The sequence below is a fragment of the Saccostrea echinata genome, unplaced genomic scaffold, assembly GCF_033153115.1.
Source record: "Saccostrea echinata isolate AGI-Se365-2 ecotype Australia unplaced genomic scaffold, CSIRO_AGI_Sech_v1 ptg000009l, whole genome shotgun sequence".
Lineage (NCBI taxonomy): Eukaryota > Metazoa > Mollusca > Bivalvia > Ostreida > Ostreidae > Saccostrea > Saccostrea echinata.
Window position 1 is genome coordinate 645,635 of NW_026889758.1, and position 27,819 is coordinate 673,453.

The 27,819-nt window shown below is 32.5% G+C and overlaps 2 protein-coding genes across 2 annotated transcripts in view; one reads left to right on the plus strand and one right to left on the minus strand.

Moving 5' to 3' along the window:
• Positions 1–536: 536 nt before the first annotated feature.
• LOC133183136 (membrane protein FAM174A-like) lies at positions 537–6,809 on the minus strand. The gene is made up of 2 exons (XM_061318093.1): positions 6,420–6,809; positions 537–3,737 (listed from the first exon to the last, which is right to left on the minus strand). Exons 1-2 carry the CDS (start codon positions 6,704–6,706, stop codon positions 3,593–3,595), a joined length of 432 nt encoding a protein of 143 aa, XP_061174077.1. The 5' UTR covers positions 6,707–6,809; the 3' UTR covers positions 537–3,592.
• A 271-nt stretch (positions 6,810–7,080) lies between these two features.
• The window catches only part of LOC133181562 (CST complex subunit CTC1-like), a 43,032-nt gene continuing 22,293 nt past the window's right edge, over positions 7,081–27,819 (plus strand). The window contains exons 1-12 of the mRNA XM_061316051.1: positions 7,081–7,322; positions 7,942–8,165; positions 15,032–15,131; positions 16,243–16,330; positions 16,410–16,521; positions 18,118–18,183; positions 20,097–20,157; positions 20,532–20,618; positions 23,715–23,807; positions 23,972–24,070; positions 25,280–25,341; positions 26,428–26,527. Of these exons, the coding sequence (XP_061172035.1) occupies positions 7,248–7,322; positions 7,942–8,165; positions 15,032–15,131; positions 16,243–16,330; positions 16,410–16,521; positions 18,118–18,183; positions 20,097–20,157; positions 20,532–20,618; positions 23,715–23,807; positions 23,972–24,070; positions 25,280–25,341; positions 26,428–26,527 (1,167 nt within the window). The 5' untranslated portion in view covers positions 7,081–7,247. The remainder of the gene's footprint in view (positions 7,323–7,941; positions 8,166–15,031; positions 15,132–16,242; positions 16,331–16,409; positions 16,522–18,117; positions 18,184–20,096; positions 20,158–20,531; positions 20,619–23,714; positions 23,808–23,971; positions 24,071–25,279; positions 25,342–26,427; positions 26,528–27,819) is intronic.

The following is a 27,819-nucleotide window of genomic DNA, read 5'->3' on the forward strand; positions in this document are numbered from 1 at the left end:
AAACAGATGTGTCAGCCTCTTTAGTGTCTACCCACTTCCACCCCAACATCTGTTGAACTCTCGACCTACAGAATCTGTCTCCTATCAGTACAGAAACAGCGCGCTACACCACTCGGCCATCTAGGCAAGTCTTAAGTCTTAAAACATATATAATCATATATATATATATATATATATATATATATATATATATATATATATATATATATATATATATATATATATATATATATATACCATAGGTGGTGAAACTGGGGGGATAGGGGGGCTTAGCCCCCCCTTTTTTTGCAAAGATAGACATAATATAGGCAATAAACATTGGGTCGTAGGTTTAGAAGGAGCAAGTGGCTCTTTTGAATGTGAATCACCTCCACCAAATAATGATTTGTGGAAAGTTTAGTTGAAATTGGCTCAGCAGTTCTGTAGAAGAAATCTAAAATGTGAACGTTTACAGCTAGACGGACAAACACATGGAATCCAACGTGTGATCAGAAAAGCTCACGAGCTAAGGTGAGAAAAAAAAGAAGAAGAAATACTGAGTTTTTTTAAAAATTTATTTTACATATTTATTAATCACATGATGGAATATGGTGATTTATCATTTGATAATTAATGAAAAAAAAAAAAAGAGAAAGAAAACAACTATGACTTAGATAGGGGCAATTCATTTTGCACTCCATCATCAATAAATGAACTAAATACAAGTTTGTATTTCTACGACAGAATGTTAACAGGCAAACTTACTAAACATAATATATAATGTCCGATGTGATTGCATCTTGATAGATGAAGACAAAGTGAAACAGTATATCCAATTAATTATAACTGTTGTATGTATAGTACAATCACAATGATTGTAGAAAAACATTCAAACTCGGCACAAATCAGAGAGTTCAAACACAACCCAAAACTCCATCTTTATCCTATAATTAAGGCACTACAATGAATCATACAGCATTTGTGTCTTAATTCCTGCAGTGTTTTCTTTATACTTAATACAATCCATTCCATAAAAAGCAAGTACTACTATATACAACTCTTTACATTGTTCTTCCCTCATTTCTATTGTGTCTTTGAAAAGTGGCATCATTTTACAACATAAACTTTATAGGATAATTAATGTCAATTACCTGTGGTTGGTAGCAGAATCTTAACCCATCTAATTCTAGAAAATTTGCAAATTCTTCCAACTCTGAATGTTATAGCTGCAGGACTGTAGCTCTCTGATTGAGAAAATTCCGACAAAAAAGCTTCAGATCCAAGAATTGTAAAAAACTTTGAATTATCCAGCAAATTTTTAAAACTGACATACCAAGGCCATATAAGGGCTGTTTGGAACCACTGAAAGGTAAATAAAGCAACAAGATTATGAGTAAAATATATACATGTAGTTAATTAATGCATACCATGCTTTGGAAGGGGAACACATATCATACAGGAAATAATACCTGAAGCGAGCGACAAAAAAGCGGCGGCATAAATCAAAGATTTTAATAATACTTGGATCTCTAGCTCTCTAGTTTGTCTGTACAAATTTTCTCAACCAGTTACTGTTCTGAAGCTTTAACTTTTACATCAAAGAAATATTATGGTTTGACTCTGGATAGCTGAGGTTCTCATGCATTTTTCTGTTTAGATTTATTTCAGCAGATGATACACTAAGAGTATAGTTGTTCTATTCACAATCAGGTTAAGGTCAACCAAAATGTAATAGCTAAGGGAAGCCTATAGGTAGGTGAACCAAAATCTTGCCAATTCCTTAAATGTTTGAATAGGTGAACCAAAATCTTGCCAATTCCTTAAATGTTTGAATTATTTCTCCTGGAAATTACAGTTTGAATTTCCTTTCCATTAAATGTTTATAGCCAGGGTGTTACTTGTTTATAGCCAGACTGCATATAGACATAATGAGACTGGAAGATAAAGCAATAGTTTAATGTTAATACATTGCATAAAAAAATTCAAAGACAGGTGTAAAGACAGCACGTGAAATACTTGCAAAAAGTGATCTATTATGATATCTACAGTAAAAAAGCATGAAGTATGGATATACATGCATATAGTATGAGTTATTAATTGGAATACTATATCATTAAAAGCAAAGCTAATCACCATAATTGTTTTAACAAAAACTGGCCTACCTCAAGGAATAATCCTTGTTCCATGACACATCATAACAATACAGGAATTTCTGAGTCTTTTCCGTGGTATTCCAAAATGTCATTTTTATAAAAAGTACTTTGATTATAAAGTGATAGAAAACTCAGACTAAATCAAGGTCAGATCATACTTTGTTATTTGAGGAAATACTTAAGCAATATTTAAGTGGATTTAATCTTAAATATACATTCAGTCATTACCAAAAAACAATGGTGGATATTACATGTATTATATGTTAATTTTGTGATTTTCTATTCTAAGTATGCTTACATTTATTACACTACAGACCTATGTTCATATAACACTAATCTACATAAAAATGAGAACTTTTATAAAAATAAACCATTTTTGGTTAAAGCACCATCACCTATACCAAATAGTGTTCTGATTAGGGACTTACGTATCTGATTGGATATTTGTTAAAATAAAAAGTGGGTTAGGGTTAACCATGACCTCAAAACAACACAATTTTTTCTTTTTATCATGTTTATATAAAAAATCTAACATAAACACAAGCTTTTCTAAACAAAATTCATAACTTCCCAAACACACAAAAATTAAAATTCATATATTTTGTTTAAAGATATATGTGTACATATATATAAATGTACAACAAAATACAAAACAGACATCCAAAAAAGGAAGTGGATTTCGTAAACAGAAAGACACATGTGAAGACAGGGTTATATAAAGAATACCTTCTTGTAAAATGTCACATTAGAGTATTGTCATCCATATTGACACAGGGCTCTTACACAGTCAGTCACACAATATACTGTTAATAGAGTATCTTATTTCTGAAACATAACCAGCACCTGAATTTTTTAAATAACATTATCAATCAAAGAAAATGACACAATGATTACATCATATATACAGCATCACTGCTTCCTTCACAGGCATACAACACAATATACTGAATTATGCTTCCTTCATGTCAAATTTATGTTGATCTGTTACATGAAATATGAAAATCTGCATAATACAACAAGAAACAAACAGTGAATCTCCAAGATGATTCATATAGTATCTTGAAATTGTAGAGAAATAAACAATTAGTTCCTCAGATCACTTATTTGAATTATGAATTACTTATACATATTATTCTTTTTACCAAAAGGGATTAAACATTCTAGAATTTCAAACATATTCTCCAAGAAGTGATACATATCCTTTGTTATAATTTGGACTGCAAATGATTGGTTGTTCAAATTTGTGCATCATGATCAAAAGACTTTTAAAAATGTTACCCCGTCTATTTGCACAATAAAATGTACCTTGATTGCGTTTCATGCAAAGTTGCAAACAGATTTTGATACAATCACACTTTTCTGTTCTTTTCTTGAGAATGCATACAAAAAATAAATGTGAAGGACAAAACTCTATGGCATATATTTGTATTCTGTCCTATTTCACTTCAGATAAAAGAGATTCATTTTTTTCTTCTGTTCATTTCAAACACAGTAGTATCTTCATCATCATCATCGTCATCAGCATCAAGTGGCGCCATCTCGTAGTCTGCACCTCGTCCCGTAATTAAACCATATTTCTTTGACTTGTTTCTCTTTCTTCTCACTCTGTCAAAATTCAAACCTTTTTAAATATAAATATTCCATCACAAGAAACATGTTTTATTGTATGAGACAACATAAACAAGAGTGTTCCAAGGAGCCATGTATCACCTGCGTTATAGCATCTTTAAAGATGTAAATAAATTTAAGAGCTTTAAGAGCTCGATCAGTTATAATTTATTTGCTATTGTTATATTATAGTTATATTTATAAGATATATATTCTAACTATTTATTTGTATCATATTTAATTCATTTGCCTGCAGAGAAAAAAAATCAACGACTAGAAAGAGTTCTACAGAATGGCAATTATCATATAAAATGTGACAATCAAATAGAGATATGATTCCCCAACCCTCAAAGCTAAAATGAATAATGATATTGAAATTACATTTATTATAGAGATAATCATTTATCATTTTATTCATATGTGTTTAATTCAACAGTCTCACAGATTTGTGTCTAGAAATTAAAGTCTATCTTAAGTTTACTGCAATTGCCAGTCTACAACTTTATTTGAAGTGCGATCCATTTTGGTATACTGATCTCGATGTATTTTCATAGTATATTTCAGTTTGTGTGGTTACTGTATATTATACAGTATCAAAGTACAGTGTAATGAGCTCATAAACATGTGATGTATATGCTAGTTATCGAAACCCTCCTTTTCAAAATTCTCAAGAAATTTTAAATAAACCGTTCCAAATATTTCTGCAAAAGGGGTCAAAGGTCAAGTGGACTGTCAAGCTAGTATTTTTTATATCTTATGACACACAATGCACATGCTAAATAGTATAGTTTGCCTCTTAAATGTCAAAAATAAGCTGTATATCAAAGTTCAGAGGTCAAGAGAAGGGTGACCCCTGTTTTTTTTTTTTTTTTTTTACAATAGCAATAGTGCTAAGCTATATATGTGCAAAAATATTAAATCCAAATCTCTTACAGTTCTCCAGATTTAAGATTTGATGGATGGACAGACAGATGCTGGGCAAAATGATCCCTAATGACCCTACATATACTACATACATCCAGGATCAGAAACAGACTTAGACTTATGTCAAATTTTTAAATGCCTGTAAAATGTTTATCAATTATTGAATTAATCTCCAAATTTGCAGATTACAACACTTTTATGAAACAATATTGAAAAATATTTAAATTTTGGTCTGCTTGACTTCTAGTCTACAACATTTTTGTACAACATAAAGATTTTGACTTAAGCTTAAAATCTCTTGTGATTTCAGGGCCAGGTCTTGTTCAAAATGTTTTGAGTAGCCTGACTTGTCTGGTACTCAAATGATGAACCCTTGGTATGTTGAATGTTTATAAAACATCCTGACATGTTAAACTTATCAGAGCCAAAGTTACCAAACACTCTAAATGAGGCATTTTGTATACTGCTTACATATCACAACCAGTTCAGAGTGTTTCAGTGGTATTTAATTTATAGCACATCCTTTAAGCAAAAACTTAAATATAAACATGATGATAAACAGAAATCTGGCTTTAGTCAGATTATTTGCATACTTTCAGGTGCACCACAATATCTTGATTAAGCTATATAGCTTTATTAAGCTATTCAGAATAGCTTTTAAAGCTATTTATAAGCAGTCTTTCACAAAAAAGTTTTTTTTGAAAAAAATAGACAAAGAGTCGCAAGTATTTGACTATTCTTATGTGGACTATTAAAAAAGCAACCCATATTATAAAAGATAGTTCTAATATTGAGTACAAAGTCTCTCAAGGAGACACAATTTGATGAGTGATTTTTACATTCATTGTTTTCAAAAGAGTTCAAATTTGAATACTATCACTGCACCAAGGTGTGACTTTTTGTACATGCTGAAAAAATAACACAGTTAAGAAAAAAAGTGTGATGAAATAGCTAAATCGAGCTATTCTGAATAGATTAATAAGCTATATAGCTAATTCAAACTAGTACCGGTAAGATTAATCAAGCAGGGATCGACATTAACTTTTTTCCTACTTTTCCATTTGGACAAGTGACCAAGACATTTACTTGTCCGAACTTCAAGTTCACTCGTCCGAAAAATTTTCAATAAAGATCTAATACTGTCAACTTGAAAACTAAGATGAATTCCATTACATGTGCTTGATTGATTCATGATGTTATTGATAAATACAACAAACACATAACACAAAATTTTAGCTGGACTTTCTGTCTTAACAACATAAATGGACTGTCAACATCAAACAGAATCTAAACTTCGTAAATTCCATGCCTTTACAGTAGTACGCAATTGGTGAACTTCGATCCCGATCGAGTGTGAACTCAACTACATAGCGATCCATATGGGGATCGAAGTTCGGTATTAGGTACATACTGTTTCCGTCTTTGAACTAGGCCTACAGTACCGGTAAACATTTGACAGTCGTTCTTTTTTTTTTTTTATTAATTTGAGACTTCTTTACTTTAAAATGCACTTGTCCAATCGGACAAGCGGCCAGCAATATTCACTTGTCCATAATTTTTTTCACTGGTACCGGACAAGCGTTAATGTCGAGCCCTGTCAAGAGATTGTGCTGGACCTGACTATTACGAAACATTTTTCCATAGGTTTGCCCGTTTTTTTTTGTTTTTGTTTTAGTCGTCTAAAACAAATCAGAAGTGGTCTGACAACTCAGAAAATTTTGACATACAACCACATAAGCAGATAAGGAAACATACCTCCAGGCCCTTACACCGAAGTATACCACCACAATAGCAGTGATGCCTATCAACACATAAAACGCTCTCATAAACATCCCTTTATTCTCCCCAAAGTCAAGAATTCCTTTACCACCTCCCATTTCTTCTGTTCCATTCTTTGCTGTGTCATTGGTATTCAGCTTCGGTGTGGTGGTGCTTAATGTCGTGTTGTTTGAGGATGCAGTGCCTTCGTGATCTTCACTGTCACAAGAAAGAATTGTCAAAATTACAACGAGAAAGCAAATGTAAACAAATTTTGATGTCATGTTGACTGAACACTAAACTGTCATGATTTAAGGAGCGAGCCAGGGCGAAATATCACTCAGACATGAGTAACAACAATTTTTCGACACATCACAAGATTCCACGGAAGTGGTGTGACAAGTGCACATTAACTTGTACAATGCTGGTGTCGTGCCGTGCTGCTGAATTATATTTCGGGAAATTACTGACCTCTCTATGATTTTTTTTTTTAGAACAAACTAAATTGCTTTTAAATTGTTCAATTATATCAAACAAACGATACCTTCAAAATTTTCATTATAAATATAACTCTTAATTTTTTGCGACTAGAAATTGGATGAGTTAACATAGTAGGACATTTTGGCGCAGAACTTGAAAAACAGACTTACAGTTACACTTGTTACAGTCAATACAGAGTTGTTACTGTTGTGTCACATAAGTGACGCTGACATTTGTAGAAAACCGGCCAGTGTTATAGATTTATAGATTTATCGCTTTATTACTTTTCTGAAGAAGTTAGCAGCTAGTAGTGCTGATGTAATTTGTATAAGATGAGCTACAGGAATGGTTGACAGGAGTGAGAAAGATAAATTCCTTATACTAGCGGTGGATTTGCTACAGCTCAGCAGGACAGATGAGGTAGGGTATGTGTGGGTAATTCCGGATGATAAATATGATTTGATAGAATATCTGTAAACATGGTTATTTTCAGAAAACTTGCCAAAAAGCATCCATCAGTGAAACATGTTAAACTTGGAAACTTCTGAAATAAAAAAAAAATATTGATAATCCTGAAGATGACTTGTGTTTACATTGAATGTTTACAAACTTGCACCGATTACGCGTGTTTGTGTTAGTTTGCAGTGTTCAGTTACTAACAGTCCTATGAAGTGAATATACGCTGTTAGTTATTCGAACATTTTCAATGATGATAAGAAACAGTTCTGTTGAATAATATGAGCTTGAATAAAAAAAAAAAGTGGCCAAATAAATCAGTAGCAGCGCCATTGTATTTTAAAACCCTTCTTAAGAACCACTGCACCAGAAAAGCCCTAGGGTTAGTATTGGGCCACATTAGGCAAACAAAGTTTTATTTAAGAATATATTTAGGACAAAATCTTCCTCTGAAGAACAGCAAAGCCATGATTAGTCATGTATTTAAATGTTTCAATACTGAACTGATTTCTCCTCTTTGCCAGCCAAAGTGCACAGGTGAGCAGTGTGGCCCATGAGCCTCTTGTTTTTGATTTTTTTTCAGGAGGATTGTTGGTTAAGATCACTGTATCTAACATTCGTCACCACAAGAGGTTGCTGTACATTAAATCAATATCATCAATTTTTGTCCGGGATAAAGAGAGTTGTAAAGAGTAATTATCTGGACTACAGTATTATCAGTGTCGAAGAACTACTGGACCGTCCCAGAAATCTGACCGTGGAATGTTCGACTGGAACTCCCACTAAAACTGACAGACAGCTATACAGGTAAGGCTCAGTGGTATAAATGGCTTAACTTAACAATAGTGGTATAAATCTATGGCTGTCACTGTTTTAAAAATTTTTTGGATTTAATCAGTTCAGTAAATTTTTGGCTTAGTTTTGGAATTTTTGGATCTGATTCTTAAAATAAATACAGTCTATGTTTAAAAAAATTCTCAAAATTTTATTATTATTCTTTTTAAATTCACGAGCATCTTGAAAAACAACTAAGAGCAAAAAGATGCGTTTGTGAAACACTGATGCCCCTGTATGGCAGCTTATGGCGAAGGTTAAAGTTTCTCAAATGCAAGTCAAACTCCAGGTCAAAAGATAAAAAATGTTGGTATCCAAAGAAAGGTCTTGTCTCGAGGAATATACCTGTGAACGCCCTAGCACCAACTGTTCAAGAATTATGGCGAAGGTTAAATTTTTAAAAAAGTAAGTAAAACGTCAAGGTCATGGTCAAATGGGGCCCCAAGGGAAGGTCTTGTCACAAGTGATACACATGTGAAAGCCCTAAAACCGAACATTCACATGTTATGGCCAAGGTTAAAGTTTTTGAAAAGTAAGTCAAACTCCAAGGCCAAAATTGTTGCTATCCAAAGGAAGGTCTTGTCACAGGGATTACATATGTGAAGTATGAAAGCCCTAGCACCAACCGTTCAAAAGTTATGACCAAGTTTAAAGTTTTTCAAAAGTAGGTCAAACTTCTACATGTAGGTCAAAGGGTCAAAGTGGTTGGCATCTAAAGGAAGGTCTTGTCACAAAGAATGGACATCTTAAATACGAAAGCCCTAGCACCAACTGTTCAAAAGTTATGGCCAAGGTTAATGTTTTTTCAAAAGTAGGTAAAACTCCAAGGTCAAGGTCAAAGGGTCAGAGTTGTTGGTATCTAAAGGAAGGTCTTGTCACAAGGAATACACCTGTGAAGTTTGAAAGCCCAAGCACCAACTGTTCAAAAGTTATGTCCAAGGATAAAGTCTCATAAAATTTTGCAAAAGTGGGTCAAACTCCAAGGTCAAAAGGTCAAATATGATGGTACCCAAAGAAAGGTCTTGTCACAAGGAATACACATGTGTAATATGGAAGTCATAGCTCCAACCAATCAAAAGTTATGGGCAAGGTTAAAGTTTTTGCAGACAGACAGACGGACGGACAGGGCAAAAACTATATACCCCCGAATCTTCGATATGGGGGCATAAAAAGTGGCCAAATTTGTTGGAAAATGCACCATTTGGAGCCATTTTGAACAAAATTTTCTTGGGGGAGGCCCCTTAAACCCCACCCATGGGAGGATGGACACCACCCTCCCATGCTCTCCTCTTTGGGCCTCAAACTTACCCCCACCCCCACATATGAAATTCTGGATCCATCATAGCTTTGTAGTCGTAGGGGGGCTGTATTCTGCCCCCTTCTCAATGGTAAAAAGTAAGTGTTTTTCTCAATTTCATAAAAGAACAAGATGTGTTTGTGAAACACTATGCCCCCGATGGTAACACAATTCAGGAGTGGGACGTAGACTACAGTGCAATAGATATGGCCAATGTTAAAGTTTTTCAAATGTAGGTGAAAGGTCACAGTTGAGGTCACATGATCAAAAATTTCTGTACCAATGGAAAGGTCTTGTCATAATGAACACTCATGTCAAATATTAAAGCCTTACCCTTGACAGGGCAATAGTTATGGGCTAGGTTTATAAAGTTGACAACAGACAGACAGACAAACAGACAGACAGGACAAAAACAATATACCCACGGGATCTTTCAATCTGGGTGCATAAAAAGATAATCAAAACAAATATGGTTTAAAAAAAATGCCTGAACTCGGTCACTTGTATATCAGGAATGGTGTTTAAATTCAAAAGGCATGCTCCAAAATCTGATTTACTGAATTAAAAATATATCAATAAATACCTTGCAAACGAAAATACACCCCTCTTATTTGAATATATGTAGAAAAATGTTAAATACGATTTTTTTCCCAATTTCAACCAAATGGAAAGGCCCAGGCCCTTGATTTTAAGAAAAAAAATTCCTTGATTCAGAAATATTTCCACAGTGGGGACATAAGGTTTGCCTTTGGGTTTTTAATGGTGTCCCTCATTTTTGCTGTTGTTAATTGTAAAGAAAAAAAATTCATTGATTGTTTATATTCTGGAAAAAATGTGAACATGAACCATATTGTAACTTGAAGCTGTTGAATTGAAAATATCGAATGCCATGCGCCATGGATTGTGATTCGAGTGCACTGCAGTTAATCGTTACAGCCCTGTAGAAGTGAACAATTTGGACTGCCGTTCTTTATACTTAATTTGGGGTAACAAAAAACAAAAACTTTCTATTGTAAAAAGGGCTATTACTCACAGGCACTTGTTTCTATTATAAATTTTTTAACCAAAGTAAAATGATAACACAGGATATCATCTACAGTAAAACACACTTATAGCAAACACATAAGAAATTAATGCTTACAGTGAAGGGATTTTCATTCTCCATGACTTTAAAATATATTATAAACTTTTTTTTTTTTTTTTTTTTTTTTTTTTTTTTTATTACCCCATCACATGAATATGATGATCAATAAGTTTACAGCCAAGTTTGGGGAGCCTTGGATTCTGCAAACTAATCTGACAAAGTTCCTATACTAAACATCTTGTGACAGGTGAATTTTTTATATACAAAAAAAAAGGGAAAGAAAAGCCAACATTCACACCTCAGCCATACAAGACATATATATGCAAGCTTAATTATCTAAATTTTACCAAAAAAAACAAAAAATCATTGTTTCAATAATAAGTAGTTTGAGCAACAGGGGGTTCATCTCAAACAAAACAATTATGCAGTACATGTTCTAATGGTAGACAGTTCCATTTTCTATCAAATTTCTCAATATCACAGTTTTTCTTGTAAATATATTTCTCACATTTATAATAATACAAAATCGTTTTTAGCTCCTTCAAATGAAGGAATTTGTTTTAAACTTCTTTTTCGGTATATGTGCTTCTTTACAATACATGTTATTAGATATGTAATGTTATAATACTTATCATCTTTTCCAATAATAATGTCCAATTTATTCATTACAATGTCAATTCCAGATAGTTCTTTTATCCAATCTTGAATTTTTTCCCAGATCTCACTTACACATTCACATTCCCAAAATAAATGTCCCAGTGATTCTGGATGTACATTACAAAAAGTACATAATTCTGATTCTACAATCCCAATCTTGTTTAAAAATGTGTTTGTTGCAAGAATTCTGTGCATAATGCGGTATTGAAACCATCTAAGTTGCATGTCATTTGTAACTTTAAAAATAAGACTATTTTTAGTTTTCCACCAATTACTGTTCACATCTAGATTAAACTCTTTTTCCCATTTTATTTCACATTTAGGTTTTTTCCAACTTTGATTCAAAAATACATTGTAGTAATCCTTTGAGCCCTTTTTACTTTTTCTAATTATTTGCAAAAATTGTGGGTAAAAAGGTAAGTCATTAACAATATACTCTGTATTGTAATATAAGTCTAGTTTCTTTATACTATTTATAATCCCGTAATACAAGGTAAATGGTGGATAGAAATTGTACTGATTACAGAATTCTTCATAACACATTAATTCACCTGTGTAATTGTAAAAATCTAGTATGTAACAAACACCTTTTTCAAACCATTGTTTATAAAATACACTTTTGTTATTAATACATATTGATTCATTAAACCACACAGGACTCAAAATACAGTGAGTCTCGATACACTTTCTTAATTCTAAAAAAGCTGAAAAAACATCAATCCAAAAAATATTTGTACTGGTTTTAATAAGCTTTTGCAAAAAAGAAGGTCCAAAAACTGTTATCTGTGATGCATTAGGCAAAGTTTCAACTATCAAGTGTTTCCAGCCGGATTTACATGTATCATCATAAAAGCGGCGAACCCATGTAATTTTCAAACTTTTAGCAAAAGTATCAAGACAAATCATTTGGAAACCTCCATTTTCATAGCTTTGAATAATATCACTCTTTGCAACTCTTGGAGTTTTAAAGTTCCATATATACTGATAAAAAATATTTTCGATTTCTTTCAATTTTTCTTTTGGGGGAGTTGGTAAACTAATTAACAAGTGTGTAATTTTTGGAAGAATCAATGATTTAACCACAGTAATCCTTCCTGCAGTTGATAACATTCTGCGTGACCATAAACATATGAGTGCTTTTATTTCTTTAAGTTTCGGTGTGAAGTTTAATTCCAACATAGAGTTACTTTCTAGATTTACACAATATGTTATTCCTAAAACAGTAAAGGGTTTTTGAGACCAGTTTAAGTTTTTGAATTCATCTGATAACCTCAAATTGTTTCTTAGTGATCCTATTTTAATACACTGTGTTTTTTCATAGTTAGGTTTTAGTCCAGAAAACTTTGAGAATTGATCAACAAGAGAGAGAGCTGATTTTAAAGAGTTTTTGGAACCATCTAGTAGCAATACTGTATCATCTGCATATTGAAGCAATTTAAATTCCTTACTCACTGTAGTAATGCCCCTGATTAACGAATTATTCCTTATCATTATACCCATTATCTCAGCACAAAGGAGAAATAAATATGGAGAAATTGGATCACCTTGTCTGCATCCTCTACCTATATTGAAGAATTCAGAAAAAATGCCATTCTGTATTACACACAATCTGGCATCTTGAAAAAGAAGTTTAATACACTCTATAAAAAAATCACCAAAATTGAAAAAATCTAAGACTTTAAAAATAAATTTCCATGAGACCGAATCAAAAGCCTTTTCAAAGTCAATGAGGAGGACTAATCCAGGTTTATTGTTTTCATTACAATAATGTATAATATCATAGAGGAGTCTGGAATTTTCACCAATGTACCGTCCTGCAAGAAAGCCTTTTTGATTCTCATGAATTATTTCTGACAAAATTGGTTTAATACGACTTGCTAATACACCAGATAATAATTTATAAGTGATATTCAAAAGTGAAATTGGTCTCCAATTTTTTAAATACTCTCTAGGTTTATTCCCTTTAGGCAGAATTGAAATAATTCCTTGTCTTTGAGTAGCTGATAGTCGACCGGACTTTAAACTATGTTTGAAAGACTTTAGAAGCAGTGTACCAATGTCTGCCCAGAAGAATTTAAAAAACTCAGCAGTAAAACCATCTGTACCTGGTGATTTATCATTTTTAAAGTTTTTTAATGTATCAAGTATTTCCTGTTTAGTTATGTCCAATTCTAATTTCTTTTGAGCTTCTGAGGATACCTTTCTAATATCATAGTCATGTATTACATCATTTAGGTTTACATCTTCTAATGATTGCTCTTTATTACTATAGAGTGATTTGTAAAAATTTGCAACCTCTTCCAAAATCTCACTTTGTTTATTAATAATTTTGCCTTGGCTATTAATTAATCTATTTATATTTTTATTGACATAATTCCTTTTTTCAAGACCCAGGAAATATTTAGTGGGTTTCTCACCATCCTCAATCCACTTACACCTACTCCTTAATAGTAATCCATTTAGTTCATATTTTCTTATTTCTTCTAGTTCAATCTGTAGGTCATTAAGCATATTTGAATATATTTCTAAGTGATATGCATTGTACAACTCCAATACAACTTTTATTTGAGTTTGTAGTTCTTGTTTTCTATTATTTCTTTCCTTAACTTTTTTAGCTGAATAATACAGGGTCATGCTTCTTATTTTCATTAGCAATATATCAAGGAACAAATCATCAGGAATTGTTAAACTTGAATCAGTACTGGTATTAGAATCTGGGCCTTTATATTCTGACAGTGTCTCCTTGATTACTTGTTTTACATTTGAAACATAATCCTTATTTCTCAAAAGAGAATTGTTGAAACGCCAAAATCCCTTACCTCGATGGAAATCATTAATTATGAGCTCAATTTCTATTATAGAATGATCTGTTTTGTACCCAGGCAAAATTTTAACTTCTTCTACTATTGACATTAACTCCTCAGAGATGAGAAAAAAATCAAGTCGCGCCTGCTTCAATGGGTTCCTTCGATTCCATGTGTACATTTTAGAATCGGGATTATTTATCCTCCAAGGATCTATTAAATTAAATTTATTCTTAAGTTTTTCAATTTCTTCTCTATTTTTTAAATTGTTTTCTCTGATGTAATTATAACAATCTAGTTGAAAATCCTGAACAACATTCCAATCACCACACATAATGACAAAATCTGATTCAATATCTTCAATCAAATTTCCTATTTCAGAGTAGAAATGAGAATCATCTTTATTTGGGCCATATAAGTTAACAAGAGTAACTGTGTATCTATTTTCAACTAAGATATTAGATATAATGTAAATATAATGTATATATTATAAACTTAACAGAGATAACAGATTATGCTTACAAGAAGCAAAATTATCCATCCCTGGCAGTTTGTTTTAAGTGTGTTTTACTGTAACTCTGAATTACATGGAGTACCCCCTTCGCTTTGGTACCCTATTGGGTCATTCTAGTCTTAAGAATAAATCTTATGTCTATCAAGCTAAATTTGTTGCATGATTAAACAGATAATACATTCAAACACTCACACAATTTGATATTAAAGGTTTTATGTATACAATGGAGCATATTAAGAAATCCTAACCGTAATGTATTTTTTGCGATTGATTTTTTTGTTTTTGTTTTACTGGAGATTTGCCGCAGAATTAACCAAAAATTAGAAGCCCAGAAAAAAAAACCAGTTGTACTGTATTACTGAAAAAAAAAAAATTAACTGTATATACAAACTGTGATCCTGGAGCCAAACCTTTGGGACACCTTGCTACACAATTCCTTATATGATCCTCTGCTAATCGTGTTTGTGTTGCTTTTGATTTTAGGAAGATTTTATCAGGGAGGTTTGTACTCACACCTCTGAGTCAGAATGACCAGATCTCATTCATTCAGCTGCAGGATAACACAGGATCCATTCCCTGTCAGGTATAATTTTTTTCTACCCGAATCAGTAGCAGAATAAAAGGTATCAATATCAAATAGAATTTTGACCATGTTGACAAAGAGAATTCTCTGTGTGTTATCACACAAAAAAATGTGATAGTACACAGAGAATAAGGATAAGAAGTTGGTTTAATTAATACACTTGTCTAAGTAAAACAAACTACTGCTAAATAAGCTAAACAGATAATAAATATTTTTCATTGATAATACACTATTTATCAAACTTGGCATTAAAACCCTTCATGTTATATGATAGGGGTTGAGAGAAATTACCTGGTTCCCAAACTAAGATTTGTGCCAATTAGGTCAGCCTGACACACTATATGGCCCCAAAGTGCCCCTTTGGGATCTTGTGCCAAAAGGGGTAATATAACCTCAGTTTCTTGTAACTAGTAGACTGATAAGAGCTTACAATTACCAGGATATTCATTAGATATTCTTGCATTAATTACCACTTTAGTACAACTTTTTTGCTATACCAATTAATTGTATTAAAGTTGGTCTTTCAACTGTTTAGTGTTTCTGAAGCACTCCTCCACTGACTTATGGTTTTAAAGTTTAATACAAAAGGTAAACTTATTTGTTACATACAGTGTAGTTACAGGCCATGGAATTTTACAGTGTAATGTTTTGACAAGATCAGACAGAGTTTTTTTTAACTTCCAGTAAGCCCTTTTTGTACTTGCCCCATAGAGGTATTTATTCTACCATAGATCACTAAATTTTCACAAAACCTAGTTTATATTCTATGTATGCTTAATGAATTAAGTATATGCTTAAGGACTTGAGAATTTTTATGCATATGAACCCTGGTATTTATAAGTAAGACAGAATTTTCACAAATTCTGGTTATTGTTGAATATAAGCCTTAACAATACAAATATATGTGTGAATGAAATTTTTGTATGCAAATGTGTTTGCACAATTACGGGAAAATAAAGTTCTCCTGAATAAAAAGTGATTTACAGTATTAGGATAAGAAACCTTTTTAGGGAATGAAAATTTAAAGTCAAAAACTTAAATGATAAATGCATAAAATGAACCTAGCTCTTTGTTGATGGCTGTTTTACTATATAAAATAATTCTTTTTCAGTGGACAGATTTCAGCAGGAGAAAGTTGATCTATGCTCGAGATTCATGGTGTATTTTGTCGTCATGGAGACTGGTCAAAGAAGGTCAAGGTAAACTTTGTTTGCATCCATTGCATTAGTTTGTAATTTTTAACCTTTAGATAATTTTCACATACACATTCTCTTCTAGGTACAAACTACATTGAAGTTACAAATTTTATCCAAGAGGAAAATGTGGACAGGAGAAGGAAAGAGATCAAAGTGTTATCAACAACTGATGTAGCAGTCATATTGGAAAACAAGTGTGTAAACTACAACTCTCTCTCTCTCTTTTACAGAATTTGGGGCATTCCTCATGTTTATTATTATGGTCCTGCATGAAAATGTGGGAGCCCTATAGGAATCACATTGTCTCTCTGTCCATCCATCTGTCTGTACAGCTATCCGTCTGTCAAAATTTTTTACACTGTTGTGAGGCGATAATTCAAATACTTTTCAAGGAAATGTTTTCTTATTTTGTACATAAGTACTTTACTATAATAGGAAGACCCGTGTAGATTTGGGGATCCATCCATCTTTCTATCGGTCCTTCTGTCACTCAACATTTTTGCTGTGATGCGATAACTCAAAGTTTTCAACTAAATGTTTTCAAATTTTGTACATGATTACTTCTTTAATGAGTATGTTTACAGTAATTGAGGTTTTATTAATTAGGGCCCCGCAAGGATTTGCGGGTGCCCTATAGTAATCACTCTGTCTGTCCGTCTGTCATTCTTCCGTCCACAAATTTTCTGTTTTTTTCTAATAACTTTTTTTGTAGTAGACCAATTAAGTTCAAATTTGGTATGTTGGTTGAAGAGGCAGTAAGAATATTTTGATTCTAAGTTTGGTTCTCTATCCAGTTTGGAGCTGGGGTGGTGGGGTAGATTCCTTAACTTTGCATTAGAATGAATGCCAGGGCAAAGAGAGATAACTGCTGAGAATGTTCCTATTGTAAACTATGAAAGCTGAAACTAGTCCCATGGGATTAATTGAATTTCCTCTTGAAGAAAATCCAAAGCATTATCTGTTTCTGTCAAATTGAGATTAATTAATACCTCCGTCTGCAAATGAAGTTTGTTTTGAAGTTAAGGTCAATTATGAATGATATTTACATTCCCTGAAATGTGGATTTAAATAATGTTCATACTTTATTTTGTTAAAATACACAATGAGTTATGATTTTATTGAATTCTAAAAACAAGATATACATAAAGATATGTTTTTTAAAATTTTGTTTTGTTTTTATTTATTTATTTATTTTATTTATTTATGTATATATTTATTCATTTTTTAATTTTTTTATTTATTTTTTTTTTTTGCTGCCATATGTAAATTCAAAAAATACTTTTACTGAAAAAGTTCTTATTGTAAACTTGGAAGAAAAGGATGAGAGAGCAGTACAATTAATCCTGTGGGATTAATTATCTTGTCTGGGGCAGAAAATTTTCCAGGCTTATCTTTATTTGTCACTTTAAGATAAATTAACCTTTGTATGCAACTGATATTTGTTTTGAAGTTAAGGTCAAGCCTGGGTGATATTTGCATTCACTGAAGGCTAGCATTTTATAAAACACATGCTTTACTCTTGTTTAAATATACATTTAATTGAGTTATTATAGATATGATGTTTTTTACTGCCTTATGTAAATATAGGGATACTCTGTACAGGTTGTTGGATATTTAGGAATTATCTTGAAATTTTATCAATACAGTTGTTATTGCATATTCTTTTTCATATATTTTTTTTAATTTTTGTAATCAATTAAAATTCTCATTCTGTAAGCTGCACCCTTATATTTCTACCCCTCGGCGGGGCCCTTGCTGACTGGTCAGTTTTCTAGTTTTTTTAATTTCAGAGATAAATTGAAACCAGGCTGTTTAAATGTTATTGGAGAAGTCAGCTGTTTCAGTGAGATCATCAAGTAATTCTCTTGTAAAATCTATAAAACGTTCAGACAAATGTTACTTTATTCAACTTTGTTATCTTTTTTTTTTTAAATCTTAAGTTGATCATTGCATATGTGTTTTGATAATTCTGTATGTGTTGTGATGATTTTGTATGTGTTTTGATAATTCTGTATGTGTTTTGATAATTCTGTATGTGTTTTGATAATTCTGTATGTGTTTTGATAATTCTGTATGTGTTTTGATAATTCTGTATGTGTTTTGATAATTCTGTATGTGTTTTGATAATTCTGTATGTGTTGTGATGATTTTGTTTTAGATCTTGATAATAAGAGGGTCATTAAAAAATACTATTTTGTTATAACTTTTTAATATAATGTCATATTATAACCTTTGGTAGACAGATTTTAACAGTAAATCAATTGAAATAATTTGAATAAAGAAATTCAAATATAATATGATATGTATCAAAATCATCTAATATTTAAAACTGCAAAAATGGGAGCATGGAGCTCTCTTAAAATTGAGTCATTCCTTAGCATTACACTTTATGTCTACAGTCATATCTCTTATAAACTGGGCTTAAATGAAATTAAATGTTCGAATTTAGTATTATTACATCATCTCAGATGCCGAATTATGATGTATTATATAACTTCATTGAAAAGAATCAATTTCATTTGGGATGTCAGGGAGCAGCAAGTAGCAATACATTTTTAGCTCACCTCGATGAAGTCGAGATGAGCTTATGCTATACCCCCGGCGTCGGCGTCCCGGTTAAAGTTTTAGGAGCAAGTCTATTCCCAAGTAACTATAAGTCCTACCTGGACCAAACTTGCATGGATGATGCATCTAGGGATGGACACTACCAGACTTGCTTCGGATGCTGGATCTGACCTACATTTTCCAGATGAGTGACCAGGTTAAAGTTTTTGGAGCAGGTCCATTCCCAAGTAACTATAAGCCCTACCTGAACCAAGCTTGCATGGATGATGCATCTAGGGATGGACACTACCAGACTTGCTTCGGATGCTGGATCTGACATATATTTTCCAAATGAGTAACCATGACAATGTGTTTGGAGTAGCTCTATAATTATTTATATGGCCTGTTATGATTTAACTTGCATAGATGGTGCATTCCAGACTTGCTTTGGATGTAGGAAATGAAAGACATTTTCTTGATTAGTGAACAGGTTAAAGTTTTTGGAACAGGTCAATTCCCAACAAACTATAAGACCTACTTACACAGAACTTGCATAAATATTGTTTTCAGGATGCACACTAACCTCTAAAACCTCTAAAACAAACTTTGAACCAGGGAATATATAAAAAATGAGCCATGTATTTGTGTATAAATGGCAAAGGTTGTTTTTGAGATGTAAAGACTTTGAATCAAACCATAGATGGTCTGCAAGGAAATAGATCATAGATAAAAATCTAATCAAAAGAGTTGGTAACATCATTGAAAATGATGTGCGCTTCACTGTTGTGGAATTTGTGAAAGAAGAGTTGCACGATTAAAAATTTGAAATGCTGACAAACTAACTTAATATATGGCTTATATGCTACTCAAACAATTGTAATTGGCAAACTAAGTGTGAAGGGTTAATGACTGAGTAGTATGTGCTATTAACCATGACATCATTTTTGATGTAATGAGTGCTCTGTAGTGTCAAAATATTGATTTTAGATTAAATAAAATTCATTCCATTAAATCAAAGGGAACAAAACTTCACATGTACACCTGCAAAATTAATTTTACATGTTGATCTAAGATTTTATAAAAATAATATGATGAAGAGTGAAATTGTCATAGTATTTTTTGAATGACCAGTGCACCATACATGTCTTGATAATTCCATGTGTGTCTTGATAATTCCATATGTTCCTCAGATGAGTGAGTGATTATTTTCTGTTATTTTCTGTAGAATTAAAGAAGATCTGGTATTTTGTATTGAACTACAGAAAAAGGTCACCATTATTATTAAGGTACTTTGTAATTTATTTAGTGGATGGAAAATGTTATAAAAGATAAAATATATATAAAGTTACACAGAATATTCAAAGTATTGTATTAAGACATGGAGGGGAAAAAAGGGGGGTTGTTAAATTATTCCTTTGTCTGTTTCATACTGATATTACAACACATTTTGAAACAGTATCTCAGGGGAAAATATTGATATGGATCGGAGTATGGCCTATCTCAATCCTAAAATAACAATGCTTTAGAAAAAAGAGGGGGGATAATTGTCTTCTCAGATTAGTATATTATAATCATTTCTGACATTTGAGAATTGACACATTTTGTACTAGCAGGATCTCTACCTATCTCCTTTGTCTTCTGATGATTGATTTATTTATAGGACAGGAAGTACCTACACTGGCATGACCTTTTGACCCCACAGAAAGAGTTCCTGTTTCTAGGCCTACTTCCCACTACCCTGTACAAGGTAATAGAGTTGGGTAAAGAAATATAAGATAGAAACTTTTATAAATTCCGAACTATTTGCCTATAACGTACAAATTTATCAGTGTTTGCCTTCAACATACTTATTTACTAGCTGTGTTTGAATTGGGCATTTTCACTTATTGATAGTTACTTTGAACTAGTTAAATTTTGTGAGCAAAAGGAAAAAAAAACACATTATATATTTTACAAAAAATACAATACCAATGTTTTCTTTATCAATATGTGTAATACAGATAGACAGCACCATTTTCATTTATAAAAATAAAAAAAAACCCCAAAAAACTTCAATCACACATGTGTAGACAATAAGAGATTTAGTTTTTACTGACGTAGTTTTCTACAGTAAAGCACAAAAAATGTTATTCAATGATGGAGAACAAAATGGCTTAATACTTAACAGTTAAATCAATTAGCTCATGGGAATTAAATTTGTCTTGCAGACAAACTATTCACAAGGTTAATATATCTTGTTGTGACAAAAGAAAGGACAAGATAGGCTAAGACCCCTTTTTGGCCCCTTGTTTGGGGTGTCATTTAGAATGATGCAACAATTTATCAATAAAAACCTGTTGTCACCCCTGCCACAAAATGGGTATTGGTTATAAGCTATGGGATACACTGAGGTCACAGGAAGATCAGAAAATATGTCAATTTCTGAGTTTTTTCATTTTTAAGCAAATTTTTATTGAGTTTACTGCACATTTTGTTTCAGAAAACATAGAGCACAAGCTTGCCTATCTACCAATTTATATATTTCATACACTTAGTATCAGATGCATCTTACGTATAAAAATCTTCTGAAGTGAAAAGTAACTCAAATTTGACGAAATTCCGCCAGAATTGAGGACATTCGGGAAAATGTTCTACTTCTGCACCCTCATGTGGCCTCCGTGTAAGCCCTGAATCAAAATTAGTGCTAGTTTTAAAACAAGCATCATTTTAAGTTCTTAACTACAAACTATCACAATTTTAAATGTGTTTGGTTTTCATACGCCCGTCTTTAGATGGGATGTATTATGTTATGGCGTTCATGTCCGTCTGTCTGTCCATCTGTCTGTCTGTTAGCTTTTCTCGTGTCCGGCTTATAACTTTAATACTATTAGGCCTAGGATTATCGAACTTTGTCAGCTGATACTTCTTGGGTAGAGGGTGTGTCGCACACTAAAAGTAGGTCGCTCTGACCTTTAATTAAGACGCTATGGCCAAATATGGAAAAATCCTGTCCGGCTCATAACTAGAAAACTATTGGACTTAGAATCATCAAACTTGGCCAATTTATGCATCTTAGGTAGAAGGTGTGTCGCGACCTATTTCAAGGTCACTGTGACCTTTAATTTAAGTGAAATTTAAAAATAAAACTGTCTTTTTACTATTAGATTACACAATCCCAAAAAATGCAAGAGTGTTGCAGTATCCTTATTAAAAATATGTTAAATCAAGAAAATACTTATTTTTTCATTATATACTTTACAGCAATCTATAACAAATGTAATGTTGCAAGGGAAATTCCACCTCCCATGGGTGTAATTATCAAGCACTGGTCAAGGAGAATTTGATAACAGAAAATTGCATGTCAAATTAGAGAGAAATTAATGTGTTGAGTGTGAGGAGCTAACTGGTAGAGCATCTCTGATCAAGCAGGTGTTATCTATATCTCATGGGAACTGGGCAAAAAGAATCAGCCCTGTTGGATTAAATAGTTGGCTAGCCTAACTTGAATTTGGTGAACAGTAATTAAAACTTCTTTGATATTGTATAATAAATTAATTTGATATTGTATGATAAACTAATTGATATTGTATAATATAATTAAAACTAATTATACTTGGGGGGGGGGGGGTATTGGAATCAGCATGCCCGTTGTCTGTATGAATTGCAGCTTAAAACCAGTCTGACATTAAATCTAAAAATCTAAAAATAATCAAGTATTTGAAAAAATGTTTTAATTATGGTAGATAGTCCCTACAAATCTAAGAGTAATGCAGGAACCTTATTAAAAATATTGCATCAAGATTACACAAGTTTTTTTTTCTTTTTATAAATGTTTGTAACAAATAAAAAAAAATCTTTGTTTTCAAATTTAATATCAGAATGACATAAATATGCATTTTTTAGGACTAGAAAGCAGATAGTATGTATAGATCCATTCGTCTGTTGGGAGTGATGAGTGGACATGCATCCAGTTAAAGATTAATTAATGAGTTCAGTGTAGGAAGGCTAGCTGTCTCAATCATTTCTGTTGGAGGATCTCTGATCAAGCAGCCTTTGGGAATTAGACAGAAGAACTGCTTGTCAGTTTATAGCATATGTCATTTGATGGCCAGCCTTTTATTTTTGATATTAATTTGATATAGATTAAGTTGTTAAGACTAAATTGATATTGTTTAATATGATATTTTTAATTAATTTTTTGAAAATATCAGCAAATTCCAAGCATCATGTCTCACAAATCTGAAAGCTGGAAAGGGGGGGGGGGGGGGGGGGCTGCAGATGGGCATTTGTCAAGCTCTAACACAACCAGTTGAAGATCTATAATGTAATATTTGTATATGTATAATTAATGCCTACACCACAGGAGATGTATAAACAATTATTATGAGGAATGCAAAAATCATTGAAATCCTTGTATCAAGGTTGACATGATTTTTTTGCACTCTAAACTGTTTTTGACAATTGAACAATATTTGACGGGTGTATCATGCTGTGGCTGGGCACTTTATTACATCAAATAAGGGGCCAGATTCGGCTGTTATCATACATTGTCCTTTGTACCCTGATTTACATCCAGCTCAGGATATTGTAATTACAACTCAAATTTATATGCAAGTTAACAATACATAATTATTAATGAAGGAGTTAAATGGATGACTCCTGGATTTATTGACATGTGTCTTAATATTGTTCTGATTTAATTGTTCTTGTGAAATAGTGTTCTGTGTGTTTGTATATTGCCATAGTATTTTTGATAAGAAAAAATCTCACTGCTGTTATCAAGCTTACACTTAAAGCTGATGAAATTGTTGCTTTATTTTTATGATTTTTGATTGATGACGTATAAAATCATCCATTCTTGCAGGGGACACCTCAAGAGAAAAAAGTTCTCGTTCCCTGGAAGAAATCTGATATTTTTGCTCCTACAGTGGAAAATATTGAAGTCATTTCTCTCTCTGTAAGTTCCCAGTACTAATATATGTGCAATTTCATCAAGTAATGTCAATTAATTGCATGCATATTTCTTCAATTCTTTCAAAATCAGAACATGAAAAAATGTACTTTGTATAAAATGTTATCATAGTATGCCAACTCTACTCAAAGTAAGTTTTATTTTTGAAGAAATGGCTGAAAGAAAACTGCAAGGATGAGAAGATTTCTTTATTAAATCCAAAAGAGTTGATCAGAGTGTCTGAGGATCAGGAGTTTTGTTCCTATCAGGTTTGTATTGATATATCAGAATGTATCATATCAGGTGTTGTATTGATATATCTGCATATATCAGGTGTTGTATTGCTATATCAGAATGTATCATATCAGGTGTTGTATTGATATATCTGCATATATCATATATCTTGAAATATTAAGATAAATCTTGTGTTGTATCAAAGTATCAGGATATATCATGCTGGTTGCTATATTGATTTATCACAATAAATGTTGTATTGAAACTGTAAACAAAATACACTTGGCTGAGTATTCTAATTAGTGCCTTTGGCAAACAACAAGTGTTTTATCAATACATCAGGACATAATTTAACAGTTGTACCCTTGTACCCAAAGGTAATATGTCAGGTGTTATACCAATATATCAGGATATGATGCCCTACAGTGATCAGTTGTCATCCACCCATCTGTCTGTCTGTCCATCCAATTTCATTTGTTTAGAGCAAGGTCAGAAGACCTTCATGTATCCTTGTCCAGAGCAGATTTTCCCTTCCCTCGACCCAGTCAGACTCAACTTATAGGGTACCTGTTGGTAGAAGGTATGCAATGACCTTGAACTATTTTTAGATCAAAGGTAAAATTCTTTTCTCCCATTAGCCCCATCTGACTCAAACTTCTACCAAAGCTTGACCTTGGATAAATGGACTTTCATCCTTATCTCCTTTGCCAAAAGTGTGGCTTTTTTGAGATGGTCACCATTTCAATGATGCCTAGGTAATCATCTGTATGGATACAATATTCTGTGTACAAAAATCACACTCACACTCATGTAAACAAAATTAAAATTCTGTAGATTTTACTTTATTACCTAATTTGTTGAATTCCTCAGATCCACGTGTTCGATGCATGGTGAATTCACCGTGTTCCCAAGTACTAGAAGATAACATGTCAGGGTTGTACCAATAAATCAGGATATCATATCAGTGGTGCATTTCAAGTTAATTTATCATATTTTGCTTTGTATTGAATAATTCAAATATCAATCAGGTTATGTTTTGTTTCAAGATAATATCATTTAGATTTACCACATGTTGATATAGGGGATGGACAATGTGTATCATGTAGATACACAACATGTTGATACACGGGGATGGGCAATATGTATCATTAGGATTTATGACATGTTGATATATACAGGAGGTGGGCAATGTGTATCATTAGGATTTACCATGTTTTTATAGGGACTATGTTTGATCATTTCAGGGGGAAGTAACTAATGTGGACTTGGAAAACTTTGGGTTGTATCAACTGGATAAAACTGTGTGGTTTGTATTGTATTATCTCCCTTCCCATCACTCAGGCCTTTCAAAAATGCAGAATTATGTATTATATGAAAAAAACTAGTGATTATAATTATACCCATGCTCCGAAGGAGAGGGAGGTATACTGTTTTACCCTTGTGTTTCAGTCTATGTGTCTGTCTGTCTGTAACAAATTTTCGTCACAGTTTTCTCAGCAATTACTCATCGCAGATGCTTGAAATTTTAGCACAATTTTTGTTTAGGCATGCCATATGGTGAGACACATTTTTGTATGAATCTGATGTCAACTTCCTGTTTATCTGCGCGTCTGTCCGTACCATACATAACAAATTTTCGTCTCAGTTTTCTCAGCAACTACTCAGTGCAGATGCTTGAAACTACTGCATCAAAATGTAAGAACAAGGTCAAATATGTGTTCAAATATCATAACTCAATTCAAAAGGTCTTGTATGATGTAGGAGTGAAACGGTTCACCGCGGTATCGATTCACCGCGGTATTTTTTCTCGGTTTTGATACACGGTGCAAAATCTCTAATTTTCGGTTCGGTTCATTTTTCGGTCGGGATCGTTATTCAGTCAGGTTTGGCATAAGGTAAAACATGTTACTCAGTATAAATAAGTGTAGAAAATGTAAATTTTTGATGACTGATAGCTTGTAAAATAATTTTTGACAGTATAATAATTTTAATCAATTTCTTCTAGTCAATTTGCAAATAAAATTCGTAAAATATGTGACTAGATTTAGAAAAAGAAAGCATAAAACAACGTTGAATTTGTTTCCTTCTATCAAAATGTATCGTATCGAAAATAACCGAACCGAGACAAAATTATACAATACGTATCGAACCGTGAAGGAGGTGTACCGTTTCACCCCTAGTATGATGGACACAGAGAACAAGACATACAGAAAAAGCAGTTACAATTTGCCATAAACAATTGCATCACAACCACAAAGACACCATAGCAGGGTACCACAATTCTTTGAACTCTTCACAGTTTTTAAAACATAAATTGTCCCAACCCAGTTTATACTGTTTTAATTGGGCAGCTATTAAATTCATTCCTTAGAGTATTTACTGTTTTACACAGGCTGTTGCTGAGTAGTATGTCATACCATCATTCCCACAGAAGTTTTCATCTTGGCTCCCATGTCACAGTGCACAACAGTCATATGGTGGCCTCCAAACAGGTAAAAGTCAGATGTCATAGTGTTACCACTCAATACAGCTTCCGAATATGTATAAAAAATCATAGGTCATAGATACTCAATACAGCTTCCAAATAGGTATCAAAAATCATAGGTTGTAGATACTCAATGCAGACTCCAAACAGGTAAAAGTCATAATGTTAACACTCAATACAGCTTCCAAATAGGTATCAAAAATCATAGGTCATAGATACTCAATACAGCTTCCAAATAGGTATCAAAAATCATAGGTCATAGATACTCAATACAGACAAGTACAGGTCATACATCATAGTGTTAACACTCAATACAGCTTTTAAATAGGTAAAAGTCATAGGTCATAGATACTCAATACAACAGACTCCAAAGAGGTAAAAGTCATACATCTAGGGCTGCCATGAATCAGAAAATTTTCAAATCGATTCACGTCAGTTTTCAAATAATTTCGATTCGATCATAAGAAAAAGAACCTTTTGTATTTTTGAATAAAATCTGTAATGTTTGATAATTCAAAATGAATAATGATTCATACTTTAATTAGATTTATTAAGATAATATGGAATGTAAAGCCAAGAAAACAAAGGAAATACCTAATTTTCTAATTACAACCCATACGAAAAAAGGGCAAACAAACTACTATAACAATTTACACACAAACCACTGTGTTTTGAAAGTAGTTTAACAGTAAAGCAAAACACATGCAAATGAGCTAACAAACTACTATAACAGACCATGAACAACAAACCACATCAACAAACTACTAACAAACCACATCAACGAACTACTAACAACCACTCTAACAAACTACTAACAAACCACTCTAACAAACTACTAACAAATCATCTCAACAAACTACTAACAAATCATCTCAACAAACTACTAACAAATCATCTCAACAAACTACTAACAAATCATCTCAACAAACTACTAACAAATCACTGGTAACAAATCATCAACAAAACACTAAATTTGAATTTTCTTAACAAATCCACAAGTCTTTAAAAACACCTAAACACAGTCACATTTTTACCTGTATCCAGGTAAAGGTCTGATGTCATAATGATGCAATATACTCCTATTGTTACCTTATTGTTATGATTTATAATCTCCAGCACCTCTTCAAACTTGACACAAAGCATCCTTAGAAGATGGGGAGACTTTTGCCTTATTTCAATGAGCTAGAAATTGACAAATTTATATGTTTGTATTTTCACGTAGTGAAATGTCAAGTTCAAGCCATTTTTCTTCTGGGCAGCCCGGGATGTGACCACTAAAGATGCCCATAATGTTACATA

Coding starts and splice junctions, on each gene's coding strand:
- LOC133183136 (XM_061318093.1), bottom strand. CDS start 6,706: ATGACATCAAAATTTGTTTACATTTGCTTTCTCGTTGTAATTTTGACA. Junction 3,738..6,419: donor TTCGGTGTAAGGGCCTGGAG/GTATGTTTCCTT, acceptor GAATTTTGACAG/AGTGAGAAGAAAGAGAAACA.